This window comes from Heptranchias perlo, chromosome 8 (genome assembly GCF_035084215.1).
Source record: "Heptranchias perlo isolate sHepPer1 chromosome 8, sHepPer1.hap1, whole genome shotgun sequence".
Lineage (NCBI taxonomy): Eukaryota > Metazoa > Chordata > Chondrichthyes > Hexanchiformes > Hexanchidae > Heptranchias > Heptranchias perlo.
Window position 1 is genome coordinate 75,993,499 of NC_090332.1, and position 25,746 is coordinate 76,019,244.

The 25,746-nt window shown below is 43.7% G+C and overlaps 1 protein-coding gene across 2 annotated transcripts in view; it reads right to left on the reverse strand.

Annotated features, from left to right (window-relative positions):
- The window catches only part of rmnd1 (required for meiotic nuclear division 1 homolog), a 75,561-nt gene that overhangs the window by 41,557 nt on the left and 8,258 nt on the right, over positions 1-25,746 (reverse strand). For both annotated transcript variants that reach the window (XM_067989366.1, XM_067989367.1), the window contains 2 exons: positions 4,273-4,381; positions 2,303-2,378 (listed from right to left, as the gene is read on the reverse strand). In XM_067989366.1, the coding sequence (XP_067845467.1) occupies positions 2,303-2,378; positions 4,273-4,381 (185 nt within the window). The remainder of the gene's footprint in view (positions 1-2,302; positions 2,379-4,272; positions 4,382-25,746) is intronic.

Genomic DNA, 25,746 nt, shown 5'->3' on the forward strand with positions numbered 1-25,746 from the left:
ACTTTGAAGGTTGCCTAAGTAGCAGCCATGCAACCGGTAGAATAACCTTTTTCTGGGCCACTGAGTTTCCTCCCAGAAGGTACATATACCAAGCAGCTGCTCAACTAGCAATATTGCTTAATGACTCTTGGAGGCATTTCCTCAAATTATTCTCCCCAGCAAACTATGCATCAAAAGGCATTAATATAATCCCAGTGCATTGAGATTTCCTTATGCAAGAGAGGAAGAGAGGTATAACATCAATATTAACAGCCAGTGTGAACCCACTTTCGGAAAACATTTAATGGTCAACAACTTGCATTTTATATCACCCTTCATGTAGAGGAATATCTCAACTCACTTTACAAAAGGGTGCACAGGTTCTGAGGAGAGAGACAAGGAAGATTAAAAGGTAGGGAACCAAATGCATGGTCAGGGGGTAAGTTTTAAAGAAGTTTTTGAAGTGAGGAAAGGTAATGAGTTGGAGTGGTTTCGTGAGAGAATTCTAAATGGTTGAGATGTAGCGACTAATGGAAGAGCCTCTGATGGTGGAGCAGAGGAAAAGCAGTAAGCCAGACTCAGAGCAACAGAGAGTGAAAGTTGGGACACAGGGCTGGAGATGGTCTCTCAGGTAAGGTGGGGTGAGGCTGCGCAGGAAATTGAAAGAGAGGATGAGAGCCTTGAGGCATTGGTGGACAGGGATCCAGTAGAGCTTGGAGAGCACAGGAGTGATGAGAACCCTGTCCAAGAGAAGGCTCAGGCAACAAAAGTCTTGGATTAACTAAAGTTTGTAAAGGGTGAAGGAGATGCAGGTGAGGAGGGCATTCGAGAATTCAATTCTAGAGATGATAATGGCATAGATTAGGGTTTCTGCAGTGGAGAGAGATCCGTGGTTTTATTCAGCCTTCGAAATTTTAATTGTTCTGCATCAAAGCTGCAGTTAAATATAATCACAGATAGCAATGAATATATTCTGTCCTTTAAGCATTCAAAAAAAAAAGCCAGAAACACACAAGTTTCTTTAAGAATTAGATTTATTTTTTGGAGGTCCTAAAATTTGGAGGTTCGCAAAGCCAAAGATCTGTTCTCACTTGCAGTTGTACGAGCCTCCCTACATAGCAAGGAAAACTGGCAGCTCTGCATTGGCAGGAATCAGACACAGACTTCCCTCATCAGTTCGCCAGGGGAAGCAGATGCACTCCTCCCTCCCCCAAGCACCAATATATTGCCAAGAATCAGATGTGTGATACCAAGTAATTAACACTTGGAAATAAATAAAATACCCATTTTTATTGATAGTTCTCACAGCAGACAGGAAACATTGTAACAGTAGGAAACCAATGGCAAGATACACCGTGACCACACGTGTAGAGTAATTTTTAAAGGGAAAGGCCAATCTGAACCTAAAATGATACGATTGGGCAAAACTCTGGTTTTGCGCAAATTGACCCAAAAAAGACCAATTCAGGTCAACTCAGGCTCTAAAGCCCCGATTTTAACCTTACCCAAACAGGGGGAACGGGGCGGGTTCAGGCCAATAATGTTTTACACCCCAACCAATTTTATGCTCCACTGAAGTCAAAGCACCATGATCGGACGGAGTGAAAAACGGGCATTCGACCTGAACCTGCCCTGTTCCCTCCGGGTGGGTAAGGTTAAAATCGGGGCTTATGTGTCCAAACAAAGAACGTGAAATTTATCTAGTGACTGATACACGAGTTCTGTTTTAACACCTAACTTGTGCCAAGACTGTCCTTGGTGTCTTAAATCCAACAAAAAGTGAACATTTTCTCACATGCAATGACCGAATGAGATTACTGGCAGACTGAAATAAATTCTAATTACCAAAGAATTGAAAATTTATGATGAGACACAAGCTTTTACCAAATCTCAGAATGTTTCACTGTTCCACAGCTGTGACAGCTCTGGAAATTTGTTCTGAGAAAACAAATACAAAATTGAATGGTAATGACGTGGCTTTATCTAGGTTTAGCAGTCTACTTCTATTCATGCCAAAAGATTGCTAAAACCTATCTAAATGTATCCCTTTTCATTTATTATTGCTTCAGTAAAGTTGCAGTTTAATAAAAAGGTTGCAACTGTTAGAATAATGGAAAATGATTGTAAAAATCCTTTGCATAAGCTGCATCTGTTTAATGGTGGTCAATTCAGTAAAAACCTGTACAGTTGCACTACTGTACAAGTCATATTCTTGTATTGGGAGAGCACAATACATTAAAGTGCAACTTGCACACTAGAGTGCACCAACCGTTGCACTATCTACAGAAAAGGTAGTGGGTGTAGAAATGTTATGCAAACCAACCTGAATAAGAAAATGAATCCATAATCATTTGGCTTAGCCAACATATCAGTTCCAATTACCAACACGTTTGAGGCATCTGAGGAAAAAACATTGAGAAACAAATAGTGAGATTTGTAAAGGACTTAATACAATGGTAATGCTAAACAAACAAAAAAAAAATAGAAAAAAAGTTTAAACAGGTGATACAATAAAACAACAGAAAATGTAAGCACTTTACCTTTTGTTAATAAAGTGCTCAGCCTCCAGAGAGGGAGGGTGAATAGCAACTAAACAGTACAGAAGATTTGAAAAATGTTTGATTTCCGGGGTCAATAAACATTTGAGCACATGAGTTTCATCAATTTTCACTTGAGTAACTAAATGGAGCAACATGCAGTCATCATTTATCCAGTATCAAGACTATTAAAACTTGATTTTCATGATATGGCGATGTTTATGCTATAATGTTGCATAATTAGAAAATATTACGTTTTGAATTTATTTTTCTTTGCACAGAAGAGCTCCACTGCTTACTTTTGTCCATGGGTGAGCAAGGCTTGGATTGATGGGGTTTACAGCGATGTCAATCATTCTCCCCACAAGAAGTTTGGTTCAGTGTCAAAAGACTATTGAATCTTATTGTATCTATCACTGAACCTGAGCCCAGAAATCATAGGCTAAATAGGAATCCATTATTTGAAGATAAGCTACATTAAATTACGCTCCGATGAAGTACAGAAGGATCATTTTTGGAATCTTAGCTCTTCTAAACAGAATCTAAAGCAAACATTGTAACTGCCATAAATTGCAAAGCCTCTATTATGAAATGCTTCTTTAATATTCTCTGCTCCATCAATGCTCAACAAGAGCATTGATGGAGCAGAGAATATTACCTTCCAGTTTTTCTTTATTACTAATAGCCGAGCCATGATGCAAAGCTTTCCGATAGTTTGATGATAGAGATCACGTCATTATACTCTCCTTGAGGAATCAAATTTGGAATTACTGCAAGGCAAAGTCCATTGGTGAAACTGTTGAAAGTATATGTGCTGACCACAATTCTTATTTATACAATATAACAACTGTTTGATGAGGTGATCTGTAGATCGGAGAGACAAAGCACCTTTTGAAAAACAACCTCTTCAAAATATAATGTTTTCCTTATTTTCTCTTTGACAAGCAGCAACAGGCAAGTTAAAGGCACACAGAGTTTTTAGTGTATAAAAAATCCAGCAATTTGTGGTGAGGCAGTGAGTTGCGAATTGCCACAAATTGATGGACAATTTGTGCCACTCCGCCGTTAGCCTCACAAAAACCGGAGCTTGCTGTCAACCTCCCCGTGAGTTTCAAGAAATTGCTGCATGTGTGCTGTAAATGCCACTTAAACTCGCCGCAGAAAGTTAGGGCTGGTGCTTTACGACATAAGAACCCTGTCAATGATGAGATTTATGCTCCTGACATGCCACTCAATCTCAGAGGCCCAGAAAGGGAACAACCGAAACTGTGAAGTCTCACTCCTGCAGGTAGTAAATTGTTCCTAGAGGTTTATTAAATGTTTTTCTTATTTTTTCTTTGTCTCTTTTTTCTCTCTCTCTTAATCCAATCTTTCTTTCCTTCTCTTTATTTCTTTCCATATCTAATTTGACTATAATTCACCCTTCTCTGTTGTTTCTCTGTTTCTTTCTCAATCCTTAAATCTCATTGGTGAAGGAGATAGACTATTGGACCCATCGCTCACCAAGGCTCCAAGATCTCGCGGCGCAAAATTATTTGGAACTGAAAGGCGAGGAAAAAAAATCCAACTTACAGCACACACCGTGTTGCCTTGCTCCAGCAAATTCTGGGCCATTATGTTGCATGACATATTTTTCCTTTGAGCCTTATAGGGCTGTATTCGTTGTATGATGAAATCTCTTATGTGGGAGTTTATAGTGAATGGCTTTGGGAGTGTTAAAAGTCTCATTGATATACAGTGTAATGGTTACTCTCACCTCTGGGCAGGTCTGTTATTTCATGATAACCACTTGACATCAGATCATGGCAAAGATTCTCCAGATGATACTCATCTGCTGTTGCGAAGGCAGTACACTTCATTAGATCCTAGACACAGAGGCAAATCAGTTAGATAGCATGCACAGTTCAACAGAGCACTTACCTCAAATAAAATTTAAGGGATCCATCTTCCCTGTTGTAATAATGACAAATGCAGTTCTACTTTAAGGCACATGAAAAATTGCATTTGCTCCAAAAGCTCCCCAATACTACTCTGAGAAGGAATTTAGTGCCTGATCTTATCGTATATGCTGACAAAAATTAAGGGTGAAGATTTGCTGCAAACACCCATCATGATAATTTTCTACCTGATGGCAATTATTAAAATAATTTCTTGCTCCTGATTTTCCTCAGGTTTGCATCCTTACTTCTTCTCTCCTTAAACAATTGAGTATGCTGAGGTAGAGTTCCACAGGCAGCCATTCGTAGGAATAGGATTAGGCCATTCAGCCCCTGGAGCCTGTTCCGCCATTCAATTAGATCATGGCTGATCTATACCTTAACTCCATTTACCCGCCTTGGCTCCATATCCCTTAACATCCTTACCTGAAAAAAATCTATCAATCTCAGTTTTTAATTTTTCAATTGACCTAGCCTCAACAGCTTTTTGGGGCAAGAGAGTTCCAGATTTCTACCACCCTTTGTGTGAAGAAGTGCTTCCCGATATCACCCCTGAACGGCCTAGCTCTAATTTCAAGGTTATGCTCCCTAGTTTTGGACCCCACAGGAGGAAATAGTTTCTCTCTATCTACCCTATCTGAGGGCTTTCGACATTAACTTTAAACTATTCTACCTTGAAGTGAGCTGTATTTAGAATAAAAAGAAAGACTTAGTGCTGGAAATCTGAAATAGAAATAGAAAATGCTGGAAATACACAGCAAGTCCTCCAATATCTGGAACAATACAGACTGGAAAGATCTCAACTCAAAGTGTTAACCTGTGTGCTCTCTTTTCAGCTGATGACAAACCTAATGTACATTTCTATCATTTTCTGGCAACCTCTACCTTCAAGAAATTATATTTAAAAAGTCGGGGAAGGATCAGAAAAGAATGATGAGTTATTCAGTGGTGCAGGACTCCAATGTGTGAAGAGAAGCTGACAGAGCTCGATTTGTTTTCATTAGATTACAATGAGGAGAATATGATCCAAGTGTTTAAAATGCTGAAGCTACAGATGATGTAGATGTAAGCAGAAGCAAAATACTGTTGATGCTGGAAATCTGAAATAAAAACAGAAAATGCTAGAAATACTCAGCAGGTCAGGCAGCGTCTGTGGAGAGAGAAAGAGAGTTAACGTTTCAGGTTGATGACTTTTCATCAGATGTAAGCAGGTTATGTGTTGAGAACTGTGAGCACAGACTGAAAAAAAAGGACACACAATTAATAAGCGTCAAGAAAAGCTTAGCGATCGGAAGAATTTCTCTTTCGTTCTCCATCTCGTAGATATGTAGAACAGATTTCCAGCAAAAGCAATTGATGTCTTTGGAAAAAAAAACTGGAAAATATCTGGTTAGGTATGGGATTAAAGGTTATATGGACTGATACAGGTTGTGATGATCAAATATTGCATGTGACTATAGTTTCTAGGCTGCTGAGTCATTGCAAGGAGTTTGTTGCCTGTGGAGAGCAACAGGCCAAGGTTGAATACTAAAGACATAAGGGTTAATAAATATCAAAAGTTTTACCCAATTACTTCTGGGGATCAGGGACTAATAATACAGAACGTTCCCTCTGGAAATTAGATAGGTGACATCCATTATAACTCAACACCATCTTTTTCCTTTAAAAGTCCTGTGGTACCGTGGTGTGTATGCTGGAGGGAGGGGGAAAAGAGGTCTGAGCATCCAGTGCCCCTGTTCTGTAGCAGTTGCTACAGGATACACAACAGTGCTGCCAACTGATGTTTCCCTTCCCTGCTCCAGGGATCTCCCAACCTCTGCAAGGTTGCTCCTTACGATGGCAAAGTGGAGATCAATTACTGCTAGCAGGACAATCACAACCAAGAACCCACATACTATCTGCTAAAGCTGTCAGTCTTTTTTACACAAAATATAAAGAAACAAGTAATTAGGACTTGCCATATACTGCTCTTGCCCAATCAATCATGGCTGAAAGAAAGTGTACAGAAGACTGTTCCTCTGCTGGACTGGTCAATTTCATGTGTCTGATTTACCTCAATGTTTCCTCTGAATTGTAAAGTGGATTCAATTCTCCACTCACAACAGCATGATTTGAGAATTCCCTTGAGGTCTCACACTTCCTTTAAACAAGATACGGGCTGGCGAAAAACTAAACTTTAAAAAATAAATAAGTAAAAAATTTAAAATAAGATTTTATTTTTTTCCAACGTTTTAAACTGAATAGTATTAAATAAAAATTCTGAGTCTACACTATTTAGGATGATTTTTTTTTGCATCACTGAGGGAAACTATTGCCTGCATAGGGCCAAAGGGGAATCCTTTTCAAGCACTTTGGTGATGATCTCAGGCATTGCAGATAGGATCAGCCAGCCAGGCCCCGAACATGGCAAATGATCACCTGTTCAACTGGTGGCCAAAAACATCCCGGGGCAAATGAAAGTTGCAGCACGAGTTGCAAATCCATAGTAGGAAGTAAGGGAAAGAAAGAAAAATCCTTTAATGTAAATAATTGAGAAAAAAAAGGAATATTTTGGGAGGGAAGGATAAACAAAAAATACTTGCTCCTTAATCATAGAATGTTACAGCACAGAAGGAGGCCATTCGGCACATCGTGTCCGTGCCGGCCGAAAAAGAGCTATCCAGTTTAATCCCACTTTCCAGCTCTTGGTCCATAGCCCTGTCAGTTATGGCACTTCAAGTGCACATCCAAGCACTTTTTAAATGAGTTGAGGGTTTCTGCATTTACCCACCCTTTCAGGCAGTGAGTTCCAGACCCCCACCACCCTCTGGGTGAAAAGATTTCTCCTCAGCTCCCCTCTAATCCTTCTACCAATTACTTTAAATCTATGCCCCCTGGTCACTGACCCCTCTGCTAAGGGAAATAGGTCCTCCCTATCCACTCTATCTAGGCCCCTCATAATTTTATACACCTTAATTAAATCACCCCTTAGCCTCCTTTGTTCCAATTAAAACAACCCAGCCTATCCAATCTTTCCTCATAGCTAAAATTCTCCAGTCCTGCCATCATCCTCGTAAATCTCCTCTGCACCCTTTCCAGTGCAATCACATCTTTCCTGTAATGTGGTGACCAGAACTGTACACAGTACTCAAGCTGTGGCCTAACCAATGTTTTATACAGTTCTAGCATAAGCACTCTGCTCTTATATTCTATGCCTCGGCTAATAAAGGAAAGTATCCCGTATGCCTTTTTAACCACCTTATCTACCCATCCTGCTACCTTCAGGGATCGGTGGACATGCACTGCACAGATCAAATACTACAAATCCACTGTGGAAACAGAGCCAAACAATAAATATGTTATAACATAAATAACTAAAGAACAAAGTTACTTGCATCTAAAGCTGGTTTCGTAAATCCATCTGGTAGACGGTATTACAAATATCAGTGGCCTGTATTTTTTTGTATCATTAAGTTTCTAATATTCTTACCCCAAGTCAGTCATGATATCTTGCTCCACTGGAGTGAGAAGCAGCAGTTGGAAAGATACTTGGAGGAGGAAAAAGTACCAAGCAGTTGTAAAAAGTAACAGAAAGAGCAGAGAGAAAGGGGGACAATGATAGAGAGTAACAAAACCAGAAAGAAAGGGGGACTTAACAGAGGCATGGGGAGAGTGTAACAAAGAGAGATTTGTATTGACCCTATAAAACAAAGATTGAGGTACAGTCCCTTCTGGACTTCAGTAAGTTGGATGAATGAGACTGAATGTAATTGGGGATAGCTGCAGTATAGTAATGTCACTACATCAGAGCTTGACTACTCGTTTATTCTGAAGTAACACTTGAATACAATTTATTGCAAATAACATGGGAGATTAAAAAACAATTTCCCACTTAAAATAATTTCCCCATCTAAGTGCATAATTTATTCCAATATTATCATATGTCCAGTCAGTGAGTATTGTCAATGACAAACTTATCAGCACTATGGGTGAGTGGTTATTTGTAGAGAACATGCCAGACACAAACATGCTTTAATAATAAAAACAGAAAATGCTGGAAACACTCAGCAAGTCAGGAAGCATCTGTAGAGAAAGAAACAGATGACCCTTCGTCAGAACTGGAAGAAGCTGAAGATTAAACAGTTTTTAAGCAAGTACAGAGCCAGGGAAAGGTCGGGGGGGGGGGGCGGAGGCAGGGGAGGGGAGGAAAGTACAAAAGGGAAGGTCTCTGATAAGGTGGAGGGCAGGAGTGATTAAATGACAAAGGGGATGATGGTGCAAGGCAAGGAGGGTGGTAATGGGTCAAGTAATGAAACAAAAGATGAGTCTAGAAGAGCTGTAAGTGGGAACATCAGAACCATTACCAACAGCTGCTGTCCGAAAAAAATGGGAGAAATGGTTATGATCTGAAATTATTGAAATCAATGTGGAGTCCAGAAGTTTGTAAAGTACCTAATTGAAAGATGAAGTGCAGTTCCTTGAGCTTCCGTTCAGCTTCATTGGAACAGTGTAAGAGGCCGAGGACAGAGAGGTCAGTGTGGGAGTGGGACGGGGAACTAAAATGGCAAGTGAGCAGCAGGTCAGGGTCACGCTTGCGAACTGACTGGAGGTGTTCCCAATGTAGAAGAAACTGCATTGTAAGCAGCGACTACAGTAATGTAAATTGAAAGAAGTACAAGTAAATCGCTGTTTCACCTGGAAGGAGTGTTGGGGCCCTGGATGGTAGGAAGGGGGGAGGTGAAAGGGAAGGTGTGACATCTCCTGCACTTGCATGGAAAGGTGCCATGAGGAGGAGAGCTCGTGTTGGGGGTGACGGTCCAGGGTGTCATGGAGGGAGCAGTCCCTTCGGAATGCTGAAAGGGGTGGAGAGGGGAAGATGTGTTTGGTAGTGGCATCGCGCTGGAGGTGGTGCAGGATGATACATTGAATGTAGTAGGGAAAATGCTAGGGTCTATTATAAAGGATGTGATAACATGACAGTTAGAAAATATCAACAGGATTAGACAAAGTCAACATGGATTTATGAAAAGGAAATCATGTTTGACAAACCTACTGGAGGTTTTTGAGGATGTAACTGGTAGAATAGATAAGGGAGAACCAGTGGAAGTGACTTATTTGGATTTTCAGAAGGTCTTTGATAAAGTCCCACATAAGAGGTTAGTGTGCAAAATTAAAGAACATGGTAATATACTGGCATGGATTGAAAATTGGTTAACAGACAGGAAACAGAGAGTAGGAATAAATGGGTCTTTTTCGGGGTGGCAAGCAGTGACATGTGGGATACTGCAGGGATCAGTGCTTGGGCCCCAGCTATTCACAATATATATCAATGATTTGGATGAGGGAACCAAATGTAATATTTCCAAGTTTGCTGACAACACTAGATGGGATCGTGAGTTGTGAGGAGGATGCAAAGAGGCTTCAAGGCGATTTAGACAAGTTGAGTGAGTGGGCAAATACATGGCAGATGCAGTATAATGTGGATAAATGTGAAGTTATCCACTTCGGAAGGAAAAACAGAAAGGCAGAGTATTATTTAAATGGTGATAGATTGGGGAATGTTGATGTACAAAGGGACCTGGATGTCCTTGTACACCAGTCACTGAAAGCAAACATGCAGGTGCAGCAAGCAGTTAGGAAGGCAAATGGTATGTTGGCCTTCATTGCAAAAAGATTTGAGTATAGGAGCAAGGATGTCTCACTGCAGTTATACAGGGCCTTGGTGAGACCACACCTGGAGTATTGTGTGCAGTTTGGGTCTCCTTACCTAAGAAAGGATATACTTGCCATAGAGGGAGTGCAGCGAAGGTTCACCAGACTGATCCCTGGGTTGGCAGGACTGTCATATGAGGAGAGATTGGGTCGACTCAGCCTGTGTTCACTAGAGTTTAGAAGAATGAGAGGGGATCTCATTGAAACAAATAAAATTCTGACAGGGCTAGACAGACTGGATGCAGAGAGGATGTTTCCCCTGGCTAGGGTGTCCAGAACGAGGGGTCACAGTCTCAGGATACGGGGTAGGACATTTAGGACTGAGATGAGGAGAAATTTCTTCACTCAGAGGGTGGTGAACCTGTGGAATTCTCTACCACAGAAGGCTGTGGAGGCCAAATCACTGAATATATTTAAGAAAGAGCTAGATAGATTTCTAGACACAAAAGGCTTTAAGGGGTATGGGGAGAGAGAGCGGGAATATGGTATTGAGATAGATGATCAGCCATGATCATACTGAATGGCGGAGCAGGCTCGAAGGGCCAAATGGCCAACTCCTGTTCCTATTTTCTATGTTTCTATGTGGAGGCTGGTGGGGTGGAAGGTGAGGACAAGGGGGACCCCATCATGGCTCTGGGAGGGAGAGGAAGGGCAGAAGTGCGGGAAATGGGACGGACACGGATGAGGGCCCAGTCAACTACAGTGGAGGGGAACCCACAGTTGAGGAAAAAGGAAGACATATCGGAAGCACTGGTGTGGAAGGTGACATTGTCAGAGCAGATGCGACAGAAATGGAGAAACTGGGAGAAGGGAATAGAGTCCTTACAGGAAGCGGGGTGGGAGGAAGTGTAATCAAGGTAGCTGTGGGAGTCGGTGGGCTTATAGTACATATCGGTTGATAGCCTATCCCCAGAAATGGAGATAGAGAAGTCGAGGAAGGGGAGGGAAGAGTCGAAGATGGACCACGTGAAGGCAAGAGAAGGGTGGAAATTGGAAGCAAAGTTGATGAAATTTTCCAGATCGGGGTGAGAGCAGGTAACGGCACCGATACAGTCATCATTGTACCAGAAAAAGCGGTGAGGGAGGGGACTGAGGACAGAGAGGTCAGAGTGGGAGTGGGACAGGGAATTAAAATGGCCAGTGACCAGCAGGTCGGGGCACGCTTGCAGACTGAGCGGAGGTGTTCAGCAAAGCGATCATCCGATCTGCATTTGGTCTCCCCAATGTGGAGGAGACCGCGTTATGAGCAACAAATACAGTACACTAAATTGAAAGAAGTACAAGTAAATTGCTGTTTCACCTGGAAGGAGTGTTTGGGGCCCTGGACGGTGGGAAGGGAGGAGGTAAAAGGGCAGGTGTTGCATCTCCTGCGCTTGCACAGGAAGGTGCCGTGGGGAGGACAGCGGGTGTTGGTGGTGATGGAAGAGTGGACCAAGGTGTCGTGGAGGTAGCGGTCCCTTTGGAATGCTGAAAAGGGGAGGGGAAAGTACCCTCCCTCACCTCTTTTTCTGGTACATTGACGATTGTATCGATGCCGTTTCCTGCCCTTGCCCCAAACGGGAAAATTTCATCAACTTTGTTTCCAATTTCCACCCTTCACATGGTCCATCTCCGACTCTTCCCTTCCCTTCCTCGACTTCTCTATCTCCATTTCTGGGGATAGGCTATCAACCAATATCTACTATAAGCTCACCGACACTCATAGTTACCTTGGTTACACCCGCTTCCAGTAAGGAGTCCACTCCTTTCTCCGTCTCTGTCACATCTGTTCTGACGATGCCACCATCCACACCGGTGCTTCCGATATGCCCTCACCCCTTCCCCTCCCTCCCAGAACCATGATAAGGGTCCCTCTTATCCTCAGCTTCCACCGCACCAGCCTCCACATTCAATGTATCATCCGCCACCATTTCCGCCACCTCCAGTGCGATGCCACCACCAAACAAATCTTCCCCTCCTCTCCCCTTTCAGCATTCCGAAGGGACCGCTCTTTCTGCGACACCCTGGTCCACTTTTCCATCACCCGCTCTCCTCCCCACGGCAGCTTCCCGTGCAAGTGCAGGAGATGCAACACCTGCCCTTTCGCCTCTTCCCTTCCCACTGTCCAGGACCTCAAACACTCCTTCCAGGTGAAACAGCAATTTACTTGTACTTCTTTAAAGTTAGTATACTGTATTCGTTGCTTATAACGCAGTCTCCTCTACATTGGGGAGACCAAATGCAGATTGGGTGATCGCTTTGCTAAACACCTCCGCTCAGTCTGCAAGCATGCCCCGACCTGCCGGTCGCTTGCCATTTTAATTCCCCATCCCACTCTGATCTCTCAGGTTGAGGTTTTTGCAACCTACTGTTACAAGAGGAAACAGTATTACCTTGTTTCAGTGTAGATTTATGGATATCCTTGATATTCTAAAGGTTTAGCCTAGTCATTCTTGGGAACATCAGATGAGAAGAGAAATGTGACAGGTATAGCTTCTTTAAGACTGTTAATGCAGTAAAAATGAGCACTGTATTCATGGGTTATTCTACAATTCTTGGCACCCAAGATAGCAATGGAAACATTATGTGAATATAGTCCACCATAACATTTTCTGGTGTATTCCAGGTCAGAAAGAGAAAAAAGGCTCTGGATAATGGAAGCTTGGTATGTGAACGATGATTTGCATTCAAAGAATGAGAACAGCCCTACTTCAGTACGTATGCATGAAATGCAATGCAAGGCATGCAATCGCTCTCCCTCATTCAGTTATTCGCCACATACCAAAGGATATTAACACAGTTCTGCACACTGGGAGGCAAGTTTAATCTTTGAGTAAGGTCTGCATCCATGACTGATCTCTCAAAACCACACAGTTTTTCGAAAAAAGGCCCAAATAATAATGTTGAATGAATTTGGGACTGCCACACAGATGATATCCAAGGCTGGTCTAAAATGTATCCTGTGATGTAGCCATGTGCCTAATGAACTGAGCTTTAATCCTACGAGAGAACTGCCTGCCTAACTAATAACACAGAATGATGCATTCTATTAACCATTTTGTAGGATAATGCTCAATAGTAGGTTCAAGCAGTGCTTTGTTCCTGGAGGGACATAAACGGCTGCCTAGATTTATAAAAATCTTTAGTTCCATGGGCTCGAAGCATCCAGACTATGGAACAAGACTTTGCTTCGAATGCCTCAGGACTTGGTTGAAAACAATAAAGAAAAGCTTGTTGACATCAATTTTTAAAAATTTATTCATGGGATGTGGGCAATGCTGGCAAGGCCAGCATTTATTGCCCATCTCTAATTGTCCTTGAGAAGGTGGTGGTGAGCCGCTTTCTTGAACCGCTGCAGTCCATGTGGTGAAGGTTCTCCCACAGCGCTTTTAGGTGAGGAGTTCCAGAATTTTGACTCAGCGACGATGAAGGAACGGCAATATATTTCCAAGTCGGGATGGTGTGTGACTTGGAGGAGAACGTGCAGGTTATGTTGTTCCCATGTGCCTGCTGCCCTTGTCCTTGTCCTTCTAGGTGGTAGAGGTCACGGGTTTGGGAGGTGCCGTCGAAGAAGCCTTGGCGAGTTGCTGCAATGGATCGTGTAGATGGTACACATTGCAGCCACGGTGCGCCAGTGGTGAAGGGAGTAAATGTTTAGAGTGGTGGATGGGGTGCCAATCAAGCGGGCTGCTTTGTCCTGGATGGTGTCGAGCTTCTTGAGTGTTGTTGGAGCTGCACTCATCCAGGCAAGTGGAGAGTATTCCATCACACTCCTGACTTGTGCCTTGTAGACGGTGGAAAGGCTTTGGGGAGTCAGGTGGTGAGTCACTTGCCGCAGAATACCCAGCCTCTGATCTGCTGTTGTAGCCACAGTATTTATGTGGCTGGTCTAGTTAAGTTTCTGGTCAATGGTGACGCCTAGGATGTTGATGGTGGGGGATTCGGTGATGGTAATGCCACTGAATGTCAAGGGGAGGTGGTTAAACCCTCTCTTGTTGGAGATGGTCATTGCCTGGCATTTGTGTGGCGTGAATGTTACTCGCCACTTATCAGCCCAAGCCTGGATGTTATCCATGTCTTGCTGCATGTGGGCACAGTCTGCTTCATTATCCGAGGGGAATCTGTGAATTTTTTGGAGGAACTTCGGGTAAGGTCTATCCTTCTGCAAGTAAGGCAAGTTATACCCACTTGTAATTCACTCACTGGCATTCCTGAAATCCATCCAAAAAATGTATTTGTACAGATAAGTATGAACATATGAAAAAGGGCTGGAAAAGACCAACTGGCCTATCAAGTCTGATCCATCTGGACCTGTTGCAAATGCAACCCCCCCACCCCCTTGCAGTCACACAATCGCCTAAGATAGGCAAAGAAACAGAGGAAAATAACCGTAGGCCAATTTAGGAAAAAACACTGGGAATTGCTCTCTGACCTCTAAATGCAATAATGCAAGCTACAGGAGACTGTAGTAACTCGCATGTACAAACCTCCTGCTCCTTCGGGGAAACAAAATAATGGGAAATCCCTTTGCCTCTTAGTCTGAAAGATCCTTGTCCATGGCTTGCAAAGTCTTAAACAATGCTTCCCAGACTTTTCAGGGCAAACTTCACAAAAAAGATTCTCAAAGCTTCTTCCAATCCTTCAGCATGGTTCCAGTAAATCTGCAAGTGTCTCTCTCTCTTTCCTCTCATCCCTTCCAGTTCTGTTTTCATAGAATCATAGAATGATATAACACAGGAGGCAGCCATTCGACCATAGTGCCTCTGCCAGCTCTTTGAAAGAGTTATCCAATTAGTTCCACTCCTCTGCCCTTTCTCCACAGCCTTGCAAAATTTTCCCCTTCAAGTATTTATCCAATTCCCTTTTGAAAGTTATTATTGAATTTGGCTTCCACCACCCTTTCAGGCAGTGCATTCCAGATCATAACTCGCTGCATAAAAAAATTTTCATCTCGTCTCGTCTCTGGAGAAGGCTCACCACCACCTGCCAGGAAGAGGCAATAAATGCAACCTTGCTAGTGCCGCATACATCCAGAGAACAAATTTAAAAAAGTAAGATAAACTGAAAGTGTGTAAAGTTTGGCATATTTACAAAGTTAAAGGCTACACTCTTAGACCTGGAAGAAAGCAGCTCAGTGCACATGTGAGAGGAAATGCTGAGTAATAGTTGTCAGAGTGTGTAGAAAATTCCCACGGCTGGCGTGAGACAGTTAGACAGAAATTCTATTCAAAAATAAAGTTGAAAGAAATCCAAGTATGGGTTTATTTTTACCAAGGAAGTATTTAAAAGTAACATACACAATGTACAGTATTTACAAATGCTTTTAAACATTTAAATATAGGAAGAAAAATAGAGCCGGAAAAACTTTTTTATGCAGCGAGTGGTTATGATCTGGAATGCACTGCCTGAAAGGGTGGTGGAGGCAGATTTGATCGTGGCTTTCAGAAGGGAATTGGATAAGTACTGGAAGGGAAAAAATCTGCAGGGCTATGGGGAAAGGACAGGGGAGTGGGACTAACTGGATTGCTCTTGCGGAGAGCGGGCACAGGCCCGACAAGCCGAATGGCCTTCTTCCGTGCTGTAACCATTCTATGATTTTATGTTTATTATGTCAAGTGAGTAATCTCCTGTGTTGTTTAATTTGCTCAGTTGTAAAGTTGTTATAGTTTAGCTTCAATTACAATAACAATATGAGGACTCCAACTGGTATTTCAAGAGTTGCATCTGTTAACATTTATGCATCATAAATCTATTCTAATAGTTTTCCATTAGTGTGGGGGATTCCCCATTTCTTTTTAAGCTAAAGGAGCCTGTTATAAGCATATAAAACTTATGTTATTAATTCAGTGGCTGTTACCCAGATGTTCATGGATTTGTGGAATCAGTGGCATATAAACAAATAGTGCTCATTTGTTTCAATGTTGCAATCTGTGCAAACTGATATCTACATCTGTCACTAACAAGGTTTTGTACAGCAATGCTTACAATTTTCTCCCGTTTATTTAGATCAGTTGACTAAAAAGGGTAGGGTTTTCCCTTTATTCTCCCAGTTCTACATTTAAGGAAGCAAAGCAGCAGCAAGATAAACTAGCATTTTTTGTAAGTTTAGGTAATCTGCAATGATGGCAGTCCAGTGTCTAGAGGACAGACTTCCCCAGAGGAAGGAAAACAAAAATCATTGATAGGGTGATTCAACCCATGCCAGTCCTGTGCACTGGACCTTCAAGCAACTGGCACTCAGCAGGTGCCTTGTCAAAAATCTGAAATAATATGCCTGCCTGTCCCTTTAGTCAAGAAAAATAGTGTGTAGTACAGGGGAATAGGCTAAAATGATGGTGGGCTAGGAGAACAGGCTAAAATGGTGGCAGGGTAGGGGAATAGGCTAAAATGGTGGAGGGGTAGGGAAATTTGCTAAAATGCGGGCAGGTTAGGGGAGGCGGCAATGGCCTTTTACCTTTGGAACTTGGATTTAAATTCAGTTTAAGCTAACTGGGGCAAGTTCCGTAGCTTGCCATTAACTGCAAGAGTTTCGGTATTCTCAACCCATTTCCAAGAGGCCCCAAATTGAAAGCACAAGAGTGACCATGATCTGATGCTCCCATTTGTAACTTCATCAGCAAAATAACAATGATGGCTGGTGTGGGAAATGAAAATGTCACTATGCATGATGGAGTTAAGGCATTTAAAAAAAAAAATCAATATGACTAAGTGTAGCAGTATGGTGCAAGAAAAGCCCTGCAATAAGCCCAGAACACTATCTGAAGTTATAATTGGGAGCCAACAGGCAAGGCAGAACTTTTTCATGACCTGTTGCATGTTTTAACTAGTTCAGCCAGTAATAGTTAACCCTGCCTTTGAATTTCCACATACAAAGGGAGAGAGTTGCAGTTAATAACACTATCCAGGAGACACTTCCACAAGTAGATGTATCAAGCTGTGCTGATGACAGTCTGTGGAGCCCATGATATTTTCAATAATTCTATATCTGACAGCTGTATTTGGAATGGGACAGAATTTTTTTTTTTGCATTCACATTCATGGGAATAAATTATTTTCAATCTTTTTCACCCAATTCAAGCACTTGCTGCCAAGAACCTCCCCCACATTAACTCAACAATTTGCCTTAGCCCCATCACCATCAACTGCACCATTCTCAATTTTTCTATTTCTGACAACATCCATCCTCTGATCTTTGTGAGTGACATTACTAATTTAGTGCCAAATAGTGCCACATTAAGGGCACTGAGACTACCTAAATTTCAATTTCATGTTGGACTCTCTTGGTAGGCGGAAGGAAGAGAATCCAGATCCAAAAAGAAACAGCTAGTTTACTACTTAACAACTGTTTTTTCTGAAGTTCTAATTGAATATATGTTGTTTAATGTCATTGAAGGAGCATTGTGACAGTCTTGCAGTCTGTTACCATGCTGGATACAACAAACATTTTGGTAAAATTATTTACGTAATCACTCACCTCAAAAAAAGTGATTGTTTAAAATTACAATTCCCTCAGATTTTGATTTATCAAAAATTATAAAACGTTGATCCTCACTGAAATCATTATTTACAAAGAACAACTTTTAGGGAAAAGGCAGTTGTTTGATGTGTTGGGGGAATATAAAGCTCAAATAATTAAAAAGTTAGATCAAAAATTCAAGCTGTTATTGAACAATTTTATATATTTTTGCAATTGTACCAAGGATGAGGGGCTTCAATTACGTGGGGAGACTAGAGAAACTGGAATTGTTCCCCATAGGGCAGAGAAGATTAAAGAGAGGTTTAATAGAGGCGTTCAAAATCATGAAGGGTTTTGATAGAGTAAATAAGGAGAAACCATTTTCACAGGCAGAAGGGACGGTAACCACAGGACACAGATTTAAGGTAATTGGCAAAAGAGCCAGAGGTGAGATGAGGAGAATTTTTTTTTTTTAAAAAAGGTAGCTAGTTATTATGATCTGGAATGCACTGCCTGAAAAGATAGTGGAAACAGATTCATTAGTAACTTTCAAAAGGGAATTGGATAAATACTTGAAGGGGAGGAAATTACAGGGTTAAGGGGAAAGTGCAGTGGAGTGGGACTAATTGGATAGGCTGGCACAGGGACAATGGGTCGAATGGCTTCCTTCTGTACTATAAGATTCTATGCATTCAGAAGGGCATTAACTCTTGGGACATTAAGTAGTTTTTAAATCCTTCAGATTAATCAACAAACTTCAATTTGATAAATCAGTGTCCCTGATACTACTTGGAATAACACCCCTGTTTTTAAATGTTGAGTAAAAAACAGGATCAAATTGCTCAAAATGTTTTTCTTCTTCAGAAATTCAAATATGAAAGACATGAAATAAGGTTTCTAATATAACAAAAACAAGCTGAGTTCTTCACAATATCATTTAGTTTAACTATAAAATGGTCGAGTATCCTTGCATACCTTCAGTAACATTTTTACTTAGCCTCAGTCCCTCAAAATCCTGAGCTTGCAGTTGATATTCTTGCCAGAGCTATCACTCTGTCAACTGAAGGGAATATAAACTATATCTGTGCCTACAATTCTCAGCATGCCAGTTTGAGCATGTGTAGTGTGTGGATGATCTCCCAGCATGCTCTGGTGCAATACGCAGTCCAAACTGGAAGTGCCTCTTTCCTCAGGCTATAACAATGTGTGGCTTTATTTTGCCAAATTGTTTCAAAACAAGTTGGACAATGAACTTTAGAACATTTTCTCAGGTAACTATTTTTAAGTGTTTTTTTACTTCAGAGGAAGAGATAGTGAGAATGTGAATGTAAGTGAGAGTGAGAGTGAGAAATACAAAATGAAAAGCAAAAAGATAGTTACAGGGAGTTTTTTTTAATCCATGCAATGCCATGGGAGATCAACTATATTACAATACATTGTGTTACATGGTGTAATGCTCCATTCATTATAAAATAGTGTAATGCTGCAGCTCACAGCGAGCAAAATCACTGGAGATCTGCAGGTGTAATTGACAAAACACAGAAGATCCCAGAGAAGGAGCTCAGCATTGAACTCACACATTCAATTGGCCGGCAATTTGTAAAATGCATATTTATCCTCCAGTAATGTTCAAATGATGTCAATTCAACTGAAGCTCTTCCACTGATTCCATTATATTGTGCATACACTGGTTAAATTGACCTACTCACTGAGGGTAAGCAATGGCATCGTAAATCAGAGAAGGGTACCATTCTTCACATTCAGTACCACTACCCCCCCCCCCAGTACCACTTGCTTTTAGGTGTCAGCAACTGCCATTGATAATGATCCAAAGGTATGTTCATTGGGACTCCTGCTGGAGGTTAAAGGTCCACAACGTTTACCCAAAATCAACATCACAAGTCGTAAAGTATTCTGGTGTAGCAATTGAGGGATCCACTCACATATCTCATTGGGTGAACCCAGCCTCAAAAGAGAAGGAAAGATGTGATTCTACAATGGATTTGGGTGTGATATGAGAGAGTTTGCGAGAGCAAGCAAGAGAGGAATGCAGAGAGAAGACTAATCCACTCCCTCTTTCCAGCATGTCAATTAGGGGCTGAATTTGAATTCACCCTTCTGGAAATTGGGAACGTAAAGGAAGAATGGTGGGGGTGCAGAGTTCATCCAGAGTGGAAAAGAGTATGGTTTTGTCCAGTTTGTAACATTAATGTTGTTGGCCAGGGGCTGCAGTAACCTGAGATGTCAGCTGCTGATACATACAGGCAACCTCCGGTCAACAATGTCATACATGTTGGGTGAATATTGGCTTCTAATTATGCTATTGACTTGGTTTATACAATTATTGGTTCAGTCTAATAAAGAAAATTTTACCCATAATATATGACTATAAAAATCCTTACAATGAGATTTGTTTAATGAGAGCTTCCTGCTTGTTTTTTTTAAATGTACTCGGAGCTTGATAAACAACCCAGCCCTTTTCATCTGAACAAGACTAAGATCTTCACTGTGGATCAACCATAAGGCTTCATCCCCTCAGAAAAGGCCATTTTCTGCACCTGTGCCAAAATTCAGAGCATCAGCTGCACTGATTCATCCATCATTGATCAAGCCACCCAATACAGTACAATCTTTCAGCTGAGAAAATTAGACATTTTCATTTTCAGTTTCAGGTTTTCAATGAGGAATCAAAATATTAACCCAGAATTTGATTTCTTATTTTAGAACAACTCAATACAAAGTCCTTAAGTAAATCATGTAAAGAAAACTGAAAAAGTGACATTTAAAAAAAAATTAAAATAGCAACTGAACTTTGTGATTGAACATGTCTGAGAACACTATTCTTTTCCTTTTTTGTTGGTAACAATTTCTCACTGGTCTTTTTATTCATATTTCTTCCCCCTTCAGATCCCCAAATCCTGTCATTTGCCACCAATTTCTCCTTCATACAGGAGCAAAACAATCTGGACCATGGCCCTCTCTTTTCCAACAGTCAACATTATTGCATGAACACTCACCATCTGAACAGCCAGTGCTACTTGCAAAGTAGGTCTAGTCTGCAGTTCTTCATTCATTCTCCAAATTGAAATGCATTCACTGCAGAGAAATGCTCCATCTTGTGGCTCAACCAAGAACTGGTGAAATTCACCCAATCAGTGCAGATGAGTTACAATTTCAACTGATACCAGGGAATAAATTTTAACCCCGAAGAATGGGTGGGTGGCAGTAAAAATTTTAAACGTTTGGAGCAGGAACGAATCCCGGCTCCAACCCGCCGACTTCTGCGTTTCACCCAGACGCATCTGGGTGTGTGCGCTTCAGAAACCTGGAAGTCCTGCCAGCTTTAGGGGCAATTAAGGTATTTGAATTAAATTATAGTGTACTGAGGCAGACAAACGATTTTAACTCTACCTGAACATGTCTGCCATGGCCTTGGAAACGGAGGCAAGTAGCAGCCGGCAGCTGTTTGGATCCTGAAACCAGTGATTGACACGTGAAGAAAAGGTGAGTTTTTGCAGCTGGGCAATCAGTTCTCTCAGAAAAACCTTTGGCTGGGAGTTCTGTGTGTTTAGATTGAGATTTCTTTGTTCACACGTATTTACTTACATTTTGGACCCCCTCAAATTGACACCGTCAGGATGGGGGGGTGCAACGAATGTATCTGAGGAGAAGGCACATCAGTATCCATGGCAGGCACAGCGTGCAGTTCTGGGAGTTGCAGCTCCACAACACAGAGGTGCGTCACAAGGACCCGCAGAAGAGCAGGAAGGGGACCAAAGGAGGGGCCGAGGTCGCAGGAGGCATTACCCTCATGAGTGAGTTTACAGGCAGAGGCTGAGCTTCCTGGACCTCTCTGAGGAGCAGTGCCTATGAAGGCTCAGATTGAGTTGCCAGGTGGTCGCAGACATCTGCAAGCTCCTTCATGCAAAGCTGCTCCTGGATGGGCCTGGTGGCCATGCATTGCCCGTCGCAGTTAAAGTCACCACTGCCCTTCACTTCTTCGCCTCTGGAAGCTTCCAGGGTGCCACCGGTGACATCACCAGGATCTCTCAGTCGTCTGCTCATAAGATTTTACGACAGGTCACGGATGGTTTGTTTGCCAGGGCATCTGACTACGTCAACTTCCCCATCGACGACATCAGCCATACTGAGAGGGCAGCGGGTTTCCACTCTCTAGCTGGCTTCCCATGGATAAAGGGCGCAATTGATTGCACACGTTGCAATCCGTGGACCTGCACATGAGCTAGGACTGTTTATCAACCAAAAAGAATATCACTCCATCAATGCGCAGCTGGTTTGCGACCACTGGAAGAGGTTTCTGCAGGTGTGTGCCAAATTCCCTGGCAGCTGCCATGATTCCTTCATTCTGCGCGAATCTAACATCCCGGCCCTCTTCCACTCACAAGGCAGATTTAAGGGTTGGCTCCTTGGAGACATGGGATACTCCCTGCAGATGTGGCTCATGACACCTGTGAGGAATCCCACTAGCGAGGCATAGCAGCGGTACAACGAGAGTCACATCACCACTAGGTCTGTCATGAACAAGCCGTAGGAATGCTGAAGGTGTGCTTCTGGTGCAGCCCTTTAGTACACACCAGTGAGGGAGTGTAGAATAATAGTTGTGTGCTAAGTCCTGCACAACATCGCTCAACAGAGAGAGTTACCGGTGGTTGAAGTCCCATACGCTCATGAAGCAGCCGCACCTGCCATCAACATTGAAGAAGACGAGAAGTGGGGGGGGGGGTGATGTGCGAACCATCGGCAGAGCAGCATCTCACCTGGCTGCTCGTGATGCCAGGGAATCACTCATATTTGATAGATTCTCATAGGGAGATCTGCAAAGTGACGATAGTCAAGGACTCAGACCAACTGGAACGACCACCAACACCAGCACCCACAACCCCCTCCCCAGGTTGCACAAAACAGTCCTACAACCAGACATACACCCACTGTAATCACACCCAATGGGTGGCATCAAATCTCACCACTGATGATGAAGCACATGAAAGGGCGTTTTCATAAAAGGGGCTCAAGAATGGGCAAGACGTGGCAGTGGTGGTGAGAATCATAACATTTAATGTGCATTTAATCAAAACCAAATATAAATGAAAAACATGACATTCAGTCAGACTCCCTCGTGCATTCCCTTGATTACAAAACGATAGACTTCCTCATCCTACCGCTTCTACATGGTGCATCCCCTGCGGCTGCAGCCGAGGTAGTGGCAAGTTGCTCAGAATCATGCCCGGACAGCTTAGATGCTTTCGGCCTACTACCTCTGGGTTTTGGAGCCCGTGAGGGCCCCGCCAAAGACTGCTCCACCTGCACCTGTGCAGGGGCAGGCTCGGCCATCTGGAGGGGAGGCAGCATCGTGGGTACCGATTGAAGAGGGGGCACCGGGTGAGCCGTGAAGGCGATTTGAGTGGAGTACCCACTTCCATGTCCCATTTTGCCATTATCCCTCTCCCGGTCCAGGGCCACATCACTCCAGCCACTCTGCTGGACAACAGTTTGGAGGACATGTGTGATGCCTTGTAAGGCTAGTGCTAATGTTTCTGTTTGCCTGTTTAAGGCGGCAGCATGTTATTCACCTCGAGTCCGTACGGCTGTTGCCAGGGCCTGAATGGACTCACTTGTCAGCCGTGCATGAAGCGCAATGGAGGCTGCCATTCCCTCCATCGCAGACATTCCCGCACTTACCTTTACCACCAGTCCACTAATGCTGGAGGTGGACTCCTCCATCCTCTGCATCAACGTGGAGACTGGGCGTGGCAAGTCTTCCATGACATCACAAAGGTGTGTCTGTACCTCTATCATTCACCTATTCAAGGATGGCCCCCGGGGTTCAGCATCTGTGCCAAGCTGAGCAGAGCTTGGAGAGGAGTGTGCCCACCTACACGGACTCTCCACCGCTGCCCCTGCCACCAGTGTCTGCTCTTGCTCACTTTTGTGTGGTGACTCACCAGGTGACAACCCAACTACCTCTCTAATAGGACCCACCAAGGTGTGAGTATCTGCACTGGTACATGGCTCACTAAGATGTGAAGGTGCGCCCTCAGAGGCAGGGAGCTCCTCTGAGGAATCGCCCATGTCCACATCTTCACTCCTTGATGGCCCTGGAAGAGAACATACAGCAATATTAAGATTCATCGCAGAAGTAATGTTGTGATAAGCATACTGAGGTGTGCAACAGGTCAATCGTTGATAACATCAATTCATGTTGTGTGTGAGGGATGTTAAAGTTCTGTCACCAGACGTTTGCAGGGTGCCAATTTCCACATCCCCGACGGCCAGGCACTCCACCGTTCAGCTAATTTCCAGGGCTGCCTTCTCTGCCTCGGTAAGGGTCACGATTTATGAAGGCCCCCCTCCAATCCAACTCTTCTCCCCTGCATTTTGCACTCTCTTCTCCTACAAGGGGAGAAAGTACAGACGTGTGAGTGAGTGAGGGTGACATGGTCACCTGATGGATGCATTGCTCTGGGTCACGCTGACAATGAATGAGATGCATCAGAGGGTGACTATCAGACAGACTGATCACATTGCATCAGGATTGTGGTGAGTGGGAGAGGTGGGTACACAAATGTGGGGGGGGAGGGGGGAGTGAAGAGGTGCACAGAAAGTGAAGGTAACTTAACATTGAGCCATAAGTGGGTGTGAGGAATGATGTGATGGAGTAGGCTTTGCTGGGCGGAGGGGGGGGTGTGGGAGAAATGTTCACCACAGAATGCAGGTGAATCAGTAACTGTACTCACTTTTCGTGACATGGTTCGGTCATTAAATCGCTTCCTGCATTCCAGCCATGACCAGGGCACCGTGCTCCTGCTTCTGACCAGTTCTGCCACCTCCAGCCACACCTTCTTGGCGGCAGAACCAGACTTCTTCCTCCTGTCAGGTGGGTATAACAACTCCCTCCAGCTTCTCACAGCAGCCAGTAGTATCTCCAGGGCGGTGTCCGAGAACCTCGGTGCTGCCTTTCCACTCTGCTTCTTACTCCTTTCTCCTTCAAAATGCATTGTTGCATTGGCCTTTTAAAGAGTGGGCTTTAAATTGCATCATACGAGTGCGCAGTACGCCTGCTGCGCAGCTTGAGGATGCAAAATCTGGAAGTTGAATTAAGTGGCTTGAATTGAGTCGCGATCACTCGGGAACATGCAAGAAAATTTTTTCCGGGTTTCCCACCCGCTTATTGATCCTCCTGCTGAGATCCCACCTCGTTAAAATTTAGGCCCAGAAGTCAAGCTTATTGCTCTTGGGTTAGACATCAAACACAATTGCTATTGGGATATGGGGCCCGGTTTTAGCACCCGCTACCGGGTGCGTTCTCGGCGGGGGGGGGCCCGAAAATCCCGAAATCCAGGTGCGGGACTGGATCGCGACTTGATCCCGCCCACTTCCAGGTTCCGCGCTGACGTGCGGGGGTGCGTGCGCAGCCCCCGCTGGTGGGAATCCCGCAGGCAATTAAAGCCAGCGGGATGCCACTTGAGTGTATTTACTTTGCTTGTTCAGGTCATTAACTGACCTGATTAAGGGACTGTGTGTGATTTTGGATAAACATGGGACTGTTTCACACACTGGGGGAAACAGTCCCAGTTGAAATGGACGTGTTGCAGCCGTCAGCCTGTGGCAGCTGTAAAGGTCCATTAGACAGGTTGGGGTGGGGGGAGGGGGGGGCGGGGGCGGGGGGAGACCCTCAGCCATTGCAGGAGGCCGCTCTGTCACTTGGGACAAAGTTTGGCCGCCACCACCCTCCTCCTGATGGTCGAAGTCACCAACCTGCACACTTACCCCGGGGTCCGGAGACATGTACCTACCTTGCAGACCCCCTCAGATGTACATCTTGCGGATGGGGGCCGCCGTAGCTGCAGTCATGACCTCCTCGGAGGGCGAACAGCATCACCAGCCTCGCCGTCCACCTCGGACACGTGGAGCTCCACAACAGAGTGCTGTGACACATCCACCTGTACAGCAGGAGGGAGGGCTACCGCAGAGAGATGCGTCGCAGAGGGCACTACCCTCGCCACAGGGTCCACAGACCGAGGCTCAGCTTCCTGGACCTCTCTGAGCAGCAGTGCACACGGAGGCTCAGAGTCAGTCGACATGTAGCCGTGGACATCTGCAGCCTCTCTCATGCCGAGCTGCTCCTGGCTGGCCCGTGCACCATCTT